Source organism: Astatotilapia calliptera, chromosome 22 (genome assembly GCF_900246225.1).
Source record: "Astatotilapia calliptera chromosome 22, fAstCal1.2, whole genome shotgun sequence".
In the NCBI taxonomy this organism is placed as follows: domain Eukaryota; kingdom Metazoa; phylum Chordata; class Actinopteri; order Cichliformes; family Cichlidae; genus Astatotilapia; species Astatotilapia calliptera.
Window position 1 is genome coordinate 9,647,357 of NC_039322.1, and position 16,859 is coordinate 9,664,215.

The 16,859-nt window shown below is 37.6% G+C and overlaps 1 protein-coding gene across 1 annotated transcript; it reads right to left on the bottom strand.

Annotated features, from left to right (window-relative positions):
- Positions 1-206: 206 nt before the first annotated feature.
- LOC113015005 (prolyl endopeptidase) lies at positions 207-14,292 on the bottom strand. The gene is made up of 15 exons (XM_026156893.1): positions 13,966-14,292; positions 11,165-11,239; positions 10,923-11,056; positions 10,683-10,813; positions 10,359-10,568; positions 10,139-10,260; positions 9,578-9,683; positions 8,647-8,838; positions 6,732-6,929; positions 6,234-6,337; positions 5,002-5,138; positions 3,045-3,139; positions 2,797-2,928; positions 1,972-2,128; positions 207-788 (listed from the first exon to the last, which is right to left on the bottom strand). The coding sequence occupies exons 1-15, from the start codon at positions 14,005-14,007 to the stop codon at positions 494-496; spliced, it is 2,130 nt and encodes a 709-aa protein (XP_026012678.1). The 5' UTR covers positions 14,008-14,292; the 3' UTR covers positions 207-493.
- Positions 14,293-16,859: the final 2,567 nt, after the last annotated feature.

A 16,859-nucleotide genomic window follows, 5' to 3' on the forward strand; every position in this document is an offset into this window, starting at 1 on the left:
ACTTTTGCTATGATTTTGGTAACAGTACTTCTGTTGTTTTGGTAAAAAAAAAAAAAAAATTCCAATAATTGTAAAACATTATTTTTACACTATTGCACTTTTATTATAAAGTTATAGACTTTTGAGCTGCTCTTTCATTATGACTTACATGTCATTTCTCATTAGGTCTATTGTAGAAGACAATAAGATTTGACAGACACCATGGATTATAATGCAGTAAAGGTTTTATTGAAAATGCTTCCATCCAATTCAAGTCATTCACAAAGTTACAGTGTATGTTTAAAAAAGTCTGTGGACTTAATTTCTAAAATTTATTTCTTACACTTCTCTAATTCATTGCTTTAGTTGTAGCAGGACTTTGTTTAAACAGATGCATTCTTATTTTTATTCGAGAGTATGCATACCAAAGTATAAAAGTAGAAATGATTCATCCCTAAGAAAAGCCTCGACTGCTGAATATATGTTTTACTTCCCTTTTACTGTCATGTTCTCATTATTCCCTCCATTTAAGGCCTAGTGTCTCGGCGATAAAGGACATGATGTGCGTGTCCTCCAAGATGGCCTTGGCAGTAGGTTTCCCTGCACCGTGCCCACTACGGGTGTCCACCCTGACCATCAGAGGCTGACGCTGCACAGAGCTGCTGCCAACCCCATACTGCAAGGTAGCACAGAACTTCAGTGTGTGCAAAGGTACCACACGGTCGTCATGATCTGCTGTCAGAAGCAGGACAGCAGGGTAAGGAGGGCCTGAGTAAGGTAGGTGCGGCAAATTATGGAGAGGAGAATACCTGGAGAGAGGATGACAAAGATCAAAAGGAAGGAAAACGTGAGGGGAGTCTCTTAACAGAGAGAACAAAGATCATAAGAGATATTTGAAAACTTTCATTTGCTATTCAGTTGTTCGGCTGTGATCTTTCAGGTTATGCGGGCAAGTGCAGCACTGCGACTCGACTTTCAGATTACTGAAAACAAGACCTGACGTGAATTCACAACAACATGCAGAGATTCTTCAGTCGTGAGTCAGAATAAGGAACACACAAAAAGGGAGCTATCAGACGATCCATCTGTTGATTAACAAAAAACATCAAAAGCTTTATCAAAACAAAAATCCATCATTAAAACAAAAGTCTCCCTTAAAAAGCTTTTTTGGTGATAGACAAGAGAAAAAAAAATCATGGAAAGCAAAAGTGCCATTTGGATGAGAACATGCAGTGAATCTCACTCAACCAACTTTACTGAAACCTGGTTCAAATTCAGACAACGCAGCTCGATGTTACCATTTACTGCAGTTTTCACACTTATACTCATATTTGTAATTCTAAAAATATTTAAACTAATCAAAGGAACAGTAATGATCACAATTATAGAAAGTGATACTTTAAACTTTGGTACATTTTACTTGGTTAGGTTGAGAGTTATCTATATACTTATTTTAATCTGTGTACCTGACTTTTCTTACTCTAACTTGCTCTGTATTGTGATATACAGTTTATTTCTGTTAATTTAAGGCTTTGCTGTGGACATGTGCTGTGGTTTTCAAAGTCTGTGTGGTCAAGAACAGTGTTAAGGTTTATCAGGCAGTAGGTCACCAAGACTTTTAGTGTCACGTTGCATTTAAAGACTTCAAAAGACATCAAAAGTCTTGCTGTAGCCATTTGAAGCATGGAAACGAAACAAAAACCATCATCGTCTCTGTATTCTGACATGTAATAATAATAATATGTACAAGTACACCTCACTTTCAGAAAAAAACTACTTTGGCACATTATATTAAGATGTCACTCAGCTTAAGTATTACATACTCAGAAGTAAGTTCTCCCAACCGACCGTAGATTTATTTATTTTTTGCTAGTTTTTAAATAATGCGATCAGTCATCGCAGTGGAGACATAAGTATGCGCGCGTACATACATATAAAACACCATCATGGATGTGTACTTTAGCTGTTTGTTCAGTGTGTGTTTTTCCATACTTGATGAGCCACTTGAACTGCTCCGGATCGTCAGAACAGCCGTAATCAGTTGTCCAAGCGTGGCCGATGGTGAATTTGTGGAATTTCAGCATATCCATAACGCCCACTTCAGCTACAACACAGCCAAACAGGTCTGGACGTTGAATCATGCATGCCGCTGTGTGTAGACTCAGAATTAGTACTGCACATTCTGTTTGCTTACAAACACACATGCATCTCAATTACTTCACACTGTAGGACACAGTCACTTCTAAATGGCTATTTACACACCAGGGAAGCAGGCATTAGTCGGGTTTGTGCGATGCCATATGGCAGCCAGCCTTTGGTAAATGATGTGACTAAGCACTGTCTAATGTGGTGTTTAATAGCGAAATTAATTGAAGCTAAGCAGCTAACTACTGTTAGATGAACTTGACATTAGCAATTATGACAAAGAAGTACTATAAAAGAACACAAAGCACTGATGTGGATGCAGCTGAGGCCAATATCATAGTGTTTTTGCCCCCCCCTTTTTTTGTGGCATTAGTAATAAATGTGAAAACATGAACCTGTACTGGACTGTTACGGGTCTCATGGGTTAAATCACAGAGAAGAGGGAGCTCATCTGGTAAATTGGGGAGGAAGTAGAGGTACAGTTCCATTGGCTAATTTCAGCTATAAAAATAACGAGCAAGGTTCACACAGCTTCCCAATCTGAATGTGCAGGCAGTGGACTGTTGCATAATGGTTTCCCAGGTATACTTTTAAAACTCCCTCTGGCCTTTTCAGCAGCTATCCCACTAAAAAACATAAAGCACAGACACACACAGTTGATCCTGTACTTACCCACTAGCAGCCCTCCATTAGAGGCTCCATTGATAGCAATGAGGCTTGCTTTAGTGTACTTCTCCTGGATCAGGTACTGTGCTGCACACTGGAAGTCATCAAAGCAGTTCTGCTTGTTCGCCAAACTGCCAGCTACAAACAATACACAGCAGAAGTAGTCGTGTCAATTCCGTAAAAAAAAAAAAAAAAAAAAAAAACCCCACACAATTACTTGCTTACATACTACTTATGTCCATGTCTTTTTGTACCTTTGTGCCAGGTGAGGCCATACTCGCCACCCCCTCTGATGTTAGCCACTGCTAGCACGCCTCCGAGGTGTTTCACAAAGAGCAGAGAGGCAACACTGACCACATACGAGAGAGAATAAAGACAGAAATGTTATAAGAGCACATTGTACTTAAAGAATACTGACTAGAAGTCTATAGGAAAAGCATTTAAAGATAAAGGTAGCGTTGGTCCCATCCCTGCCCCTGAAGAGCCAATCAACCCTCGAACTAGAAAATAATAAATAGACTGTATTGTTGCACTGCTGAATACACAACAGTTTCAATTATATGATGAGAAACATATCTCCCTATCATAGTAAGTTCATTGTCCTTGCTAACTATATGCATAATATGCATTAGTATGCCATTAGTTCACTGTTCTGGTGACACTGATCGTGTCAGCACTCCAGATTGACTCTTTCATGAAGTTGTAAAGGATTATACAAAGTTACATGACAAGGACAAGTTTTTTAAGCTTCTTTTTGGAGATTTTTGATTATTCCTATTATATTTAATTAGTCATGCTGTTTTTATATCACTGACATTCAAGTTAGCACCGTTTCCCCATTCATTTAGAAAGTGGTGTCAAAATACTGCTAAAAAAACCAACACTTTCTTCTAGAAAGGCCTTCACAAAATCACAAGCTTATGCCACGTAACAAGCATGGTATTTAGAAAACAAAATGCAGAAGTAGTGTTATTGGCAGTATGACACTTAACTTCACAATGCGGTTTATTTAGATGTGACTGGCTTTACAACAGTACACATATCTAAGCAGTTTCTTTTTCATTAGCACTGAATACACAGAGCGTTTCTCAAGAAATACTAATGCATACATCCACACCCAGTCACTTACAGAGAATCCAACCTCATCAGTACTCTTTCCTCCAGAGATGAATCCAACCAGGTGTAATAAAAGCTCACTGATGGATGTAATATAGTCATAAAAATAAAAAAAATACAACCTCTTCAAATTCTAAGGTTTTCCTTATCAGGACATAATAAAATCATCTGGCCCTTAGGTTATAAAATTAGGTAAATGAACAACAACAAATGATATTACACCCTGCCATTATTTATCTAACAAAAGGTAAGGCCAAAATGCACATACAAAGACTTTCAAAATCACCTTTGGATGATTGATCTGTGTCTTCTAAGCAATCTCTGCTTTTCCATTCTCTTTCTAATTCTAATATCATGAGCCTTAATACATAATTGGCTAACTGAGGCCTTGCCGAGTCTGAAATTTAACTATGGAATTTTTATTGCAATTTCTCTGAACAATGTATGGCACGACCCTTCTGACCTCAAGAGCACCAGCAAATCTACATGAAGAAACCTGACTGAAATGCTGTGCCTGTATAGCCTCATATGCTAGGACCTTTTCGGAGTTGTGCGTAAATGAAATTCCTCAAACCTCAACGAACTGAAACAATGTTGTAAAGAAGAATGAGGCAAAATTCCTCCACAATGATGTGAGACACTGATAAACACTGATAAAGTCCTACAGAAAGGTTAGACTTCAAGTTGTTCCTGGTAAAAGTTGTTGTGCAAACTACTGAATCATAAAGCTTTCCACATAAAATTTCTGTATTTTGGCTTAATTTTTGTTAAATAGCAAATGACAAGACAGAATAATAGAAATCATGTCCAGATGGGCAAAAACCTTGAACTGAGAGGGTGTCTTGTCTTCTTATTAATTTAAAATCTCCAGCTTACAAAAAAGTTGAATTTTCACTGTTAAATTATGAATGAATGAATCAGGGTTCATTCAGTTTAAGAGCACTGGAATTATTTAGCAGGACCATCATTATGGGTTATTGTATTTAACCTTGTTTTTCCACTATTATAGTACCTACCATCATTGATCACACTGTTCTGAAGTACTAGGAAAAGTACATTAAAAGAAGACAGCTTTGACAGCAGAGTCATACTTACTTAAAGTATGGTTGTATGGAGTTCTCAAAGCCTCCATATCCATAAAGTAAAACAGGATTACTCTCATCTTTCTGAATGGCCTTAGCATGTACTAAGAACATAGGGATCTTGGTTCCATCTTTACTTGGATAGAACACCTGGTACGTAGAGAAAAATGCATTATTTGATCTGACATGTGTCAACCAACGGCTTCTTTTCTTTTTGATATATTATTTGTGACTTCCTCAACCATGGTGAACAGAATTCTGCTAATTCTGCATCGTGTGTATTCAAACAGTAGATGTGACAATTCATAACAACTATGCCTCAAAATGACAAATGTTTAGAAATCAATACAAATAAAGTAATGGGGACGTTTAGGCCTCAGAGACCCTAAATATGCAGACACGCTTCTTTAATACAACACCAAAGAGTACATCCATGTACTGTCACATGTAAAATGAGTGTGATATATATTAGCTCTGAAATGCCTATATTGAGTCCATGATCCACTGACGTGTTGAAATGCTTTGTATTCTGTAAGGAAATGCTTTTAAATTCCACTCTCCCAGCTCCTGCTGTATATTAGTCAACATAGGTGACTTATAGTCAATAGAACAAGTCTTATAGTACACTGTGACTATAAAACTTTGAGTAAGAAACTTAATTTTTCAAGGGTTTCTAGACTCCTGCTATGCTGGGATTCTTCTTCGCAGGCCTAAAGACTCTTTTTTTTTTTTTTTTTTTTTTTAGCTGCAGTCATTTTCTGTAGTCATTCAGCCCCCGTCCTTATTTAGTCCATCAATGGTTTCTTTTTTTTTTCTAAACTTTTCACACTCCTCTAAGTTGAATGTACATTTCCTGTGTGAAGTTTCCCATTTCTGCTTTTTTTGTTGTTGTCTCTTATTATTACAGATAAGGTGCCAGAGTCAGTTCTTTGGTTCTTGTGTTGGCCATCTAGCACCGATTGCAAACTTAAAGGCTTTTATTTGTCTGGGCAATTCACAATTTACCACTGTCAGTAAGTCATTAACTTGTATTTGCATATCTCAAAAGAAGCATTAAAATAGCTCTTTGTATAAAATGATAAAGCGTGGGGTCATGTAAATAGCATGAAATAAAAGCTAGATCCCAAAGTCAAATTTCTAAAGCAGCAACATCATGACTCTGAATATTAAAAGTACTGTTAAAATACATAACATTACAGTATGTTCTACTGAAATTAAGCAGATGACCAGAAAGAGTGATATTACCTGTCTGGTCTCAATGTCTTCATTTTTGATACCCTTTACCTCCACCTCTCTGAAGACTTTGGGTTCTGGGTTTGGCTCACTCAGGTCACAGTGGTAAATGATACCTGGATACAGCAGAAATCAAAGTTAGACTTCCAGTGTGACTGGTTGCATTAAAATAGTTAAATATATGGTCATGTTATTAAGAAATTCTGATTATATCATGCAAATTAATTCCATTTCAAAAGACATGATCTGCAACTTTAGTAAAATAGGCTAATTATACGAGTATTTTATGTTGCAATTAATCCTCTGTTGTAATAACAATAGCAAACAGCTGCACATCAGAAAGCATTTAATCTGTTAAATACGTGCCTTGGTCACATACAGTTACTTTATTGAGTTTTTGGAGAAGTAATTGCAATAATATTTGTATATTCTTTTTTGCATGGAATAAGAAGTGTATTTTATGTGGTTCATATTCATGGAAAAACTCAAGTATATAAAAACTGGAATTGCCTGGTGTAGTAAAGGAGGTAAACTTGTAGAAGAACTCAGAGTGTTTCTTCTTGCAGCTCACTCCTGCCACAGTGCCCACATCCAGTGGCAGGTCTCTGACAAGCCGGCCTGTAGACAACTCGTATACTTGCAGGATATCCTTCACATCATGGACATAGTTGACCAACAGATGGTGCTGGTTCACACAAGACACAAAGCCTGCAGGAAAATAAAGGAGGAAGTAATGCAAAATGTCTTTTGGGGGGGGGGGTTGTCAAAAACAATGTATCCAAGCGCAGCACTGTATTTCTGTCTTTGTTTTCCTTTCTACATCACACTATTTATACTTCCTCCTCCTGTCGATTCCTGACAATGATCTCAGCAATAAGGAGTAATCCCATGATTACTCAAGTATAAGGCATAAACACTTTTCAACATGAATATATAAAATAGTTTTTCAGTTAAGTTTTGTAATTAATGCATAACTACATGTGCAAAGGGCAGAATAACTGCAGAAATAAACTATAAATCCATGTTCTGTCCCTAATAAAGTCCCAACAGCCTACAGATGTTAAGATAGCTGTGGTAGTATCTACGTACATTATATGCGATAACTACAGTTCCATGCACGGCATTTTGTCCTTTTCAAGACAAACTGTTAAATGTTGAAACGGTGACTTTATATTTAATCCTAGCGCTATTATATTATACAAAGTACAAGGATCACAATTAGGCTACATTTGGGAGTGTTTTGGTAATAACAAAACTGTGATGTTGGGCATGTAGTTAAACTGGAATGCTACAGAGACCACAACGATTTATCAGCTTAGAAAATTACAGAGGAGAGCAGTCAGTTTTGTCTTGAACAGGTTGGTGAACCTGAGTGACTAGATACTATCAAATGAAACCATCAATCCTTTATGTGAATGGCATTTTTTGACACCATGGCAACAAGTGTGTGTTACTTTACCCAAGCAACACCAAGCAAAAAAAGCAATTTAAGAATATTTAAAGAAAAAAAAACAGAAACCAAGAAAAAAAAACCAATACCATTGCCAGTAATTACTTAGGAAATAACTTGCACTAGTAAAGAAAGTATTACTGGTTTCATTTAGTAACATTATTTAAAAAAAACCCTGAACAGTCAGTTTATGAAAATTTCATTGCTCTTAATAATACCTGAATTAGTTATAAAGTTTAACTCAATAGCTGCCAACAGTAACTGAAACATTATGTTGTTTAATACAACACTGTAAGCCCTTCATAAAATGTGATTTAAATTTCCTTTAACAATATAGAATTTACATTATTATTTTTATCAGTCCAGTATTGCCCAAGTTCAAATTTCAACTATGTTCCTCTTTTCTCTTTCTTTAACATGTGTAGTTTCCCAGTGTGCCAAGAGCTATACAGCTGTTTTTACCACAAGTAAAATGTTGTGACGTGTTGTTCGCACTTCTCAAAGGTAACATGGACATTTGTGTATGTTTCATTCATCTCCAAGTACAATTACGGTCATTCAAGTGACACGAACAAAGAAAAAAAAAGTACAACACAAAGTGCTTATGGACCAAGTTTCACTTTTTGAGCAGAGTTCCCTCTGACGAAGGTTTTGAACCACAGACAGACATGCAAGTTCCCGATTGTTGTGGCTGGACCGTCATCGAAACATCAGGACAGAAATTCGGCTTAAAACTATTTTGCAAGATTTTAAGAGGTGAATTGTGGAAGTACAGTTCTATGAATAAACCCTTCACACATTTCTAAGGACTGTTTCAGATGCTGTCGTGCGTTTAGCAGCAAGTTTGCTTTTATTAACTCTCAGACACTGCATTGCAGATAGTTCTCCACAAAAGGAATGTACTAAGACTACATGCCACTACATAATTCATTCTCTATTACAGTATGTTTTAATGACATTTCCATTTTATCTCACCCAGGACATCTTTATCATGCTGTGGTATGAGGGTAGTCCAGTGCTGTCTGTCTGGTTTCTCGATGTCTATGTTGATGAGACAGTATCGAGGCGCATCCAAGTTGGAGCGGAAAGTAAACACAGTTCCCTCATTGGTAACATAAGAGTACTGAGCCTCAAAGTTGTCCACAAGTTTGACCCACGGCAGCAGACCTGCAGAAGTACATAAATAAAATGATATTTATCACTAGCAGTGAGTATTAGGAACTAGTATTAGCTTATAAACCCTCATTTGCAGTGGGTTGTAAAAAACAATAACAAGTTTTCATAGCAGGCTTGCAGTAGAAGGTTTCACAACTTCTGTGTGGGAGGATTTCTTTTCCTCAACTAAAAACAGGCCACATTTTGAATTTTGAAATCTCAACATTTACTTCACTAATGGTTGAGTCACAGGCATCAGTTCGTGTCTGCGTTGACACGTCTTAATGACAAAGCTGGCGTATTTTTCACAAAACTGCCCGGGCTACTTAGAAGCTATATATGTTGACACTGAGTCATGCTGCAGTCCATACTGCTTCATAAATACTTATCATGAAAGATGATTTGTTCATTTGGGGTGAATTGTAAAGAACTGACAGTTCTTTACAATTCAAATCATTTTTAATGTTCTTTGCATGCTACATACAAGTCTGAAACTTTTCACAAACTTTTTCATGCCACTTAAGACACTATCCTCCAACAAAATAACTCCCAATTTGTGGCAATTCACAAATTAATACAGGCTAATGAGGTAAAGCTGGGAGGAAACTAACTACCATGAACCTGAATTTACCTGTCATGGCCAGATCAGCATTTTGCACTGTGATGCAATAAGAATACCAAATATATACCTGTGATCTTACATCTCCATAACACACATGAGTTATTGCGTTTATGAGTATTTAACACAGACCTTTTATGCCATCGGGGAGCTGCTTTAGGTCGCAGTACCACAGCTGGTTGACAGGCTCACAGCCTTCAGTGATCGACAAAACAGCATATCTGCCGTCATCTGATATCTGGGAAGAGGATTATTTTTTAAAGTCAACACAGGGAGGGGAAAGAGAATTTGAGAAGCAGCTGACATGAAAATGCCAATGTAGGCTTTGCCATAAAAGTATAATCTTTGCTCTTAGAATCCCCTAAAAAGACGCACTCATATAAAACAGAGATAGCTGGGTCTTTAATCGTTTTAAAATACCAAAATGGACAAAAGATGCTATAATCCAATGCAATTTGCAATATTAGGTTCATGTAGTTTGCAGAAAACTAATTTAATTTTGGTAGCAATCAAATTCTTCTCTTTTCTGACAAGAGTGTCAACTCCTTAGAGTAAGCACTGCAATGGTCTAATGGGTTTCTTCCTTTTAAAACAGGAACGAACCATTAGCAGACCCCAACTCAATAAGGGTAACACATCTGCTCGAGCATGCCCGGGTAGGGCACTAATGATTCAAGAAAGCTATAGACTTACGGTCACTGCACTGTGCCACTTGGGATGGTCAGGGAACTCTGCTACCAGAATGTCTTCTGACTGGTTGGTGCCAATAACATGGTAGTAGAGCTTCTGATTCATGTTGCTGGTGGTCTCAGTGCCTTCAGCGAAATACAAAGTAGTTAAATACTAAATACGTTTCAAACTAGATTAGTTAAATGTGTTGTTTCTGTTTATTTGCACAATATCTCCTCCTAACCATCAGTTTTTCCTTCCTGGCGTGGGTAACAGTTATAAAAGATGCCCTTTGCATCATGAGTCCAGGCCAAGCAGCTGAATTTAACCCTTTCCAGAACGTCAGGCAGTGGGCTGAGGTCATCGGCCTTCATGAAATGCACCGTTACCCAGTCTGAGCCACTGCTACTCAAACCATAAGCAAAAAATTCACACTCTTCTGACAGTCGCCCCACTAAATGGAGAAGGAGATGAAAGAGATTAGAAGTTAGCAGTGCGAATTTAGTATCATTCCATCTCTGTTGCCTGTATGTCTGTGATCGATAACAAGTCCTGCAATTTGGCTAACTTTTCAGTGCCACAGTTCCATCTTCAGAAAGCTTATTAGGATCAAAGAATACAGTTGCAGGTGCATCGAGAGAGTCCTGCACATACAGCACATCCTGGTTCTGAAGCCCTTTGTTGTGAGAGTAGAAATATCTGAAAAGGTGAGGTGAGGGAAAGCATTGTTGTGACTTAAGTCCTGCAATTCAAGCTTGTCGCTTTAAGTATAAATGCTGATAACCATTAATTAAAATTCAGCTATTACCTCTTCCCCCTTTTGTAAGGGCAACTGTACTTGGGATAATTATAGACCTCAGTCAGCCGCTGATGGAACTGTGCCCGGATGGCGCACTGCTCCAGGTACGGCATAGTGAGTTTATTCTGCTCTTCAACAAAGGCCTGCGTAACAAAAATGACATGACAAGGGATGAAATGCAGATGGTTTTTTTGGGTGAAGAACCAACAGTAGCATTCTTCAAAAATAAATAAATAAAAATCATCATGTACCATTGTTTCTGCACCATCAGGGTCTTCCAGCCATGCATAGGGATCACTGATTTTAGTTCCATGGTAATCATCCACCTGTTGCAAAGATGCACAGAGAAACTAAACATGAACAAACAGGAATAAGCCAGAACAAACATACAAACACATAAACAAAGAGCGCGTCTCATCTTTGGCATTCAAACCTGATTTTCTTGACAGAAAGGATTGTCTCATTTATACTTCCTTTGAAAAGCATTTTTCTCTGGAACTGCAGAGCATCATACTTCATAACTGTCAACTGTATCAGAAATTTTTGGCTCATCAACTTGATGCTTATCAGCACTGGAATTTGGATTACTACTCCAAGCACTTTTGATAGGCCGACCTTAATGCACCAGTGAGCAGACTGGAGTTACTGCAAGTTCTCTTAAACCACAAACACACACACATACGCATTTCCATAATGTGCCCATTTCCACTAATCCAAATAAAAATTAATGTTCCAGTAGTTTTCTGTCAATGAAAAACAACTATTAACGCTTCAAAGAAATAAGGCCCGTCACATTTTCCACTTCGACCTGAAAGCACAGCCCGTTGTCCACATCGCCTTTGACTTGTGGTGAAAAACTCATTTCAGTACCAGTTTATGGCACACATCAAGGACATTAGGTGGGGGGGAAAAAAACCCATTTCACCGTAGATTGGAATCATTTTATACAAATTTTCTATACAAATGTATATACTGAAATGCATTGTTAGTTATTTTTAGGCAGTTTTAATTTAACGTTACACAAGATACATGTGGCACACCAAGCTTTTAAAATAGTTTAGAGTATCATTGTGGTGGTATTATATATATTTCTTAACATCTACAGCAAACCCCTGGTCCAAATCTATGACAGGACATCGATACCAGGATACAAAACCACATTTTTCACTTCAGTCACAAGCCATCTCTTTTCTTGGCATCTCCCATTACACAACAGAGACATGTGGCATCAGATTGTTACATGGACTCTGTATGTGGGATGTACTCCCACTGACTGGCTCCTAAGAATTAAGAGGGAAATATGACCAAACTCTAAATGTGACATTGCAAAACAGCTCTTGTCCACAACCTACTCATATTTTATTTTAACAATACGAATTCACCACCAGTAGCCTGAGATCAACCAGTGTGAAATGTTTTACTTAGGATGGATGTTTCAAGTACAGCCATTTTTCACGTTCTCGAATGTCGTACTGTTAGTGCGAGACTCAAGTCTGGGAAAAATTTGCATACAACAAAGAACTGGTTAATCCTCACCACATTAACATTTAGGCACCTTAGGCCCACTCTGCCCGTTTTTCTGTCTCTCCTTCTTTCAGCATGCCTTTCTTTCTATCTCTCTTTACTGAGTGTTGACTGAATGCAACCAAGCTAATGTCCTCCTGGAAAGACAGTCTGACTGGCTTTTTCACTACCTGCCTTCGTGCCTTCATGCCAGTTCAGATCGGGTGAAACACAGTAGTAAACCTACATCTCATAAACCTTAGAATGATCCCTGAGGCAGTGTGAGACATCCTAAGATTAGAGACAACCTTTACGTCGGCACAGGTATGGATCGGCTGGTCATTTTAAACATTTGTGGCTTATAGAATGGTAAATTTTCAAATAGTAGAGGGACCTGTCAGTTTTTATTTATACTCAAAAACCCACACGAAACAAATTTGCATCACATTCAGTTTAGCTTTGAACCATCAACGCATGCATGCATACATGTCTAGTCATGTATGCATGCATGCATGACTAGACATAGATGTCATAACTCACAATTCTAAAGAATAAACCTGAAACTTTTATAGCTGCAGTATTTTATTTATTTAGTCACAAGTAACTAAGCAATTTCCAAACATATTCAGCCACAGCGCTTCATCTAATTTTACTTGAGGCTGTCCGTTTTTGGCTACTGTCACCTCTGTTCATCTTTGCTAGTGCACCGTTCATCTGATAGATGTTATTTCATTTCGGACGTTTTCTTGCAACTGTACCAGGCCATGCATATCTCTTGGTGTTCTACCCCTGTACATACAGCCTATGTTCACTTGAGTTTAATGATTGAATGCCACTGCAAGTCAGCTGCATGCTCTGCAGGACGTACTTTGGCTTCACTTTTACTTTTAAGCACAATGAAGACATACTTCGGGCTGTAAATGCAGCTAGGGAAGCTGGGGACGTTTTGTGTGTCAAGAGAAGTAAACATTTGGTAGCGTTTGGCACGACCTTTCTTGTATTAAAGTATCATTAACTTAAATCGATATGGAATTATAATTGAGTGCAATGTGGCTTTAAAAGCAACGTTTGCATGATTCACTAAACATGCAACGCCACTTTGGTACTTGGAGCTAATATAATGGCCATCATGAACAAGAACTAGTTTGTATTTGCCTTTATTTATTTGGCAGGGAGCGTGTACAAAAAAAAATAATTCTCCTAAGAGATGTGCAGATTTAGCCGATAGCTAATTTCCACCCACGGCCCCAGGCACGTTTTTTTTTTTCAATCACGTGGGCGTTACTTTACCTCCAATGCACCGGCTAATACGAGAAATGACAAATTAAAGCCACAGAATATTTCACTTTTCGGACTTTACACACAGTAAAGTTTTGTTTTTGCTTCCTCGAACATTGCCTTTCTGTCCCTCCGCGCATACGTGCATTTTCTCTTCCTGGTATCGCTTTTCCTGCTCGTGGGCTTACACCACAGCATTTCGTCGAATGAAAAACAGACCAAGAGAAAAAAGGAGAAAAAAAAAAGCACGCCGCAGAACTTTGACACTGACCTTACTGTCGTCTCTTCGGGCTACCGGGTACTTAAACGCCATGGCGACGAGCTCGAGGGTGTCTGTCGTCTTTCTTCTGCGATGTTACTTGGGGCGCCTTTCTCTTCCTTTCTTTCTTTTTTAATCGTTTAACCGAATGCAGCCTCTCGAGTTAATCAATGGAGTTTGAAAGTGAAAGTGAAAGCATGACCCCCCTTCACCTATACCCTACTCTGGTTTGCGCAAAGGGCCTGATCTGCTTTTTGACGCAGGAAATGATGTGTCACACGGCATGTGGCAACACATGCACAGCTGTAGGCTACCGACGATCGCTGGCAAGTTGTACCAAACGTATTTGACTTGTTGCACGTCAACATGCGCAAAGGTATCCTAAGCAGAGAAAGGAACCTTTTCACAGAAATCTAGGGAAGACACGAATACAAATACAAATGAATAACTGTGATAAAAGCAGTGCTTCCTGCTATTTAGGATTCAAAAGTAATAATCACTAAACGCTCTATAAATGCATTTAATACAGTTAGGCTACTCTAATCATCTTCAATTTTTTTATATAATTAATTAATTAATATTTAGTTTAAATGTAGTTTAATTTAACAAAAAGCAGTAGAAATGTTGTCTACATGACCAAGTACCTAGATGACGTGTCCAGATTTGGGGTTTGTGTGCTTGTTGTTTTGTTTTTTTTGCAATCAGCAGCAAGTCAACAGGTTTGACATTTGACAAGATCAAGCCTGTTGTTGACATGTGACTCATATCAGTCATTGATGACTCCTCATTTCTTGATTGACCAATTTAATTGTTTCTTTGCAAACAGGCGTGGCATTCTTTCCCTTTAAATTTATGTAAATCAATTAAAAAGCAGGCCTTGTTTAATTTCATTTTCTGTTTTCCCATTAGTAATAATGCAGTCATAAGACGACTGTTGTCCCGTGAGAATCACAAGGTTGACTCTGCTTGTTGTGTTATACACTAATGTGCATTCTGGATGAACATCGGGAAAGATAGAAGGACTGGAACAGAGACAGAGGGAGAAAGAGAAAAAAAAGAAACAAAAACAGGAGTTTCAGACGGGTAATCTGTCTAATCCACAAAGCTGTGAAAACAACTGGGGAGGAAAGGAGGGGAAAGATGGAGAACGGGGAGTTAGAAAGAAGGCTAATTTCAAACTAATTTAGCTAAGGTGATTAAGTGAGACCGGCTTGATGAGAAACCAAGCTGTTAGAAGGCTTGTTACGTTTTATTTACCACTCTGCAAGTCGTTAAACATTTATGTATAATTAACATTTTCATTAAAAATAATTTCCATTACAAATAATAATAATAATAAAACCAAGTTTAGGAAACAATAAGATGATATATCATACTATACATGGATAAGTCAGTGACTGAGAGTGGGCTAATCCTCTAATAGTTTGTATCATTTGTTTAAATATTTATACTAATTAATAACCTTTTTCTGTGCCAATGCTGTTCAATAGGTATAATGAAAAAGAACAAACTTTGGCATAACAGTAGGCCACTTAGCCTAAATCACTGCTTTGGCAACTGTCTAACAACTGTATGGCAATAAGTGCTTTAACTGGCAGCAGGCCTGGAGAGTATCACAAATTTTGGGGGCGGCAGGGGATGAAAGTGTACCAGGCCAAGCCACAGGCAGATGGGTGGTTATGGAAGCAGATATTTTGGGCCCAGACCAGACAGCCTTAGCCACCACTGAGCCCTTCAGCAGCCTGACTAGACTGGCTGGTCCCCTACAGAGGCTGGCTTCAGCCTGGCCTGCATGGTGTGTGCTGTGCAGATGGGCTCTAATTGGCTGGAGAGACCCAGGTAGTTTGCCAGTACTGAAGACAGAGAGATGAGATTAGCCATGTCAGATTACAGCAGAGTCGGACAGTGTCGTCTGACTGCAACAGAGGCCCAGACTCACCCACTGAGACAGAGGAAAGGAGAGGAGGAGGGAAGCGCTGACCTGTTGTTGTTTGAAGGGAAAAATAGAATGGCGATAAATAGGCATGTGCAAATATCACACACACACATATATGTGTGTGTGTGTATATATATATATATACACATACATACATACATACATACATATATATATATATATATATATATATATATATATATATATATATATATATATATATATACACACATATATATATACATATATATATATATACACACACATATATATACATATACATATATATATATATACACATATATATATATACATATACATATATACATATATACATATATATATATATACACACACACATATATATACACACACACACACATATATATACACACACATATATATATATATATACACACACACACACATACATACATTGTATGTATGTATGTATGTATGTATGTATGTGTGTGTATATATATGTGTGTGTATATGTATATATGTATATATGTATATATGTATATATATGTGTGTGTGTATATATATGTGTGTGTGTATATATATATATATGTATATATGTATATGTATATATATATATATATATATATATATATATATATATATATATATATATATATATATACACATATACACACACATAAAAGAACAAACAACTTAAAACACAAAAAACAGACATATGTACACATAACACAGAAGTGAACATCATCATTCTCTCCATGCGCTGCTCCTTAACAGATGGTGCAGAGTGCATCTGCTGACAGGGATAATCTGTTATTGTTCTGAATATGTTGATTAACATTGGCGTTGTCATTTCAAAATCATATACAAATCACATCCTAACCTTAGCTTGATCCTGGGCTTACCAATGCTGGGAAGCTAATATGTTTGGCTCAAGCTCTAAAACCATGTTAAAATATAACTGAAAGTGCCAGTCCATAAGCTTCTCTTA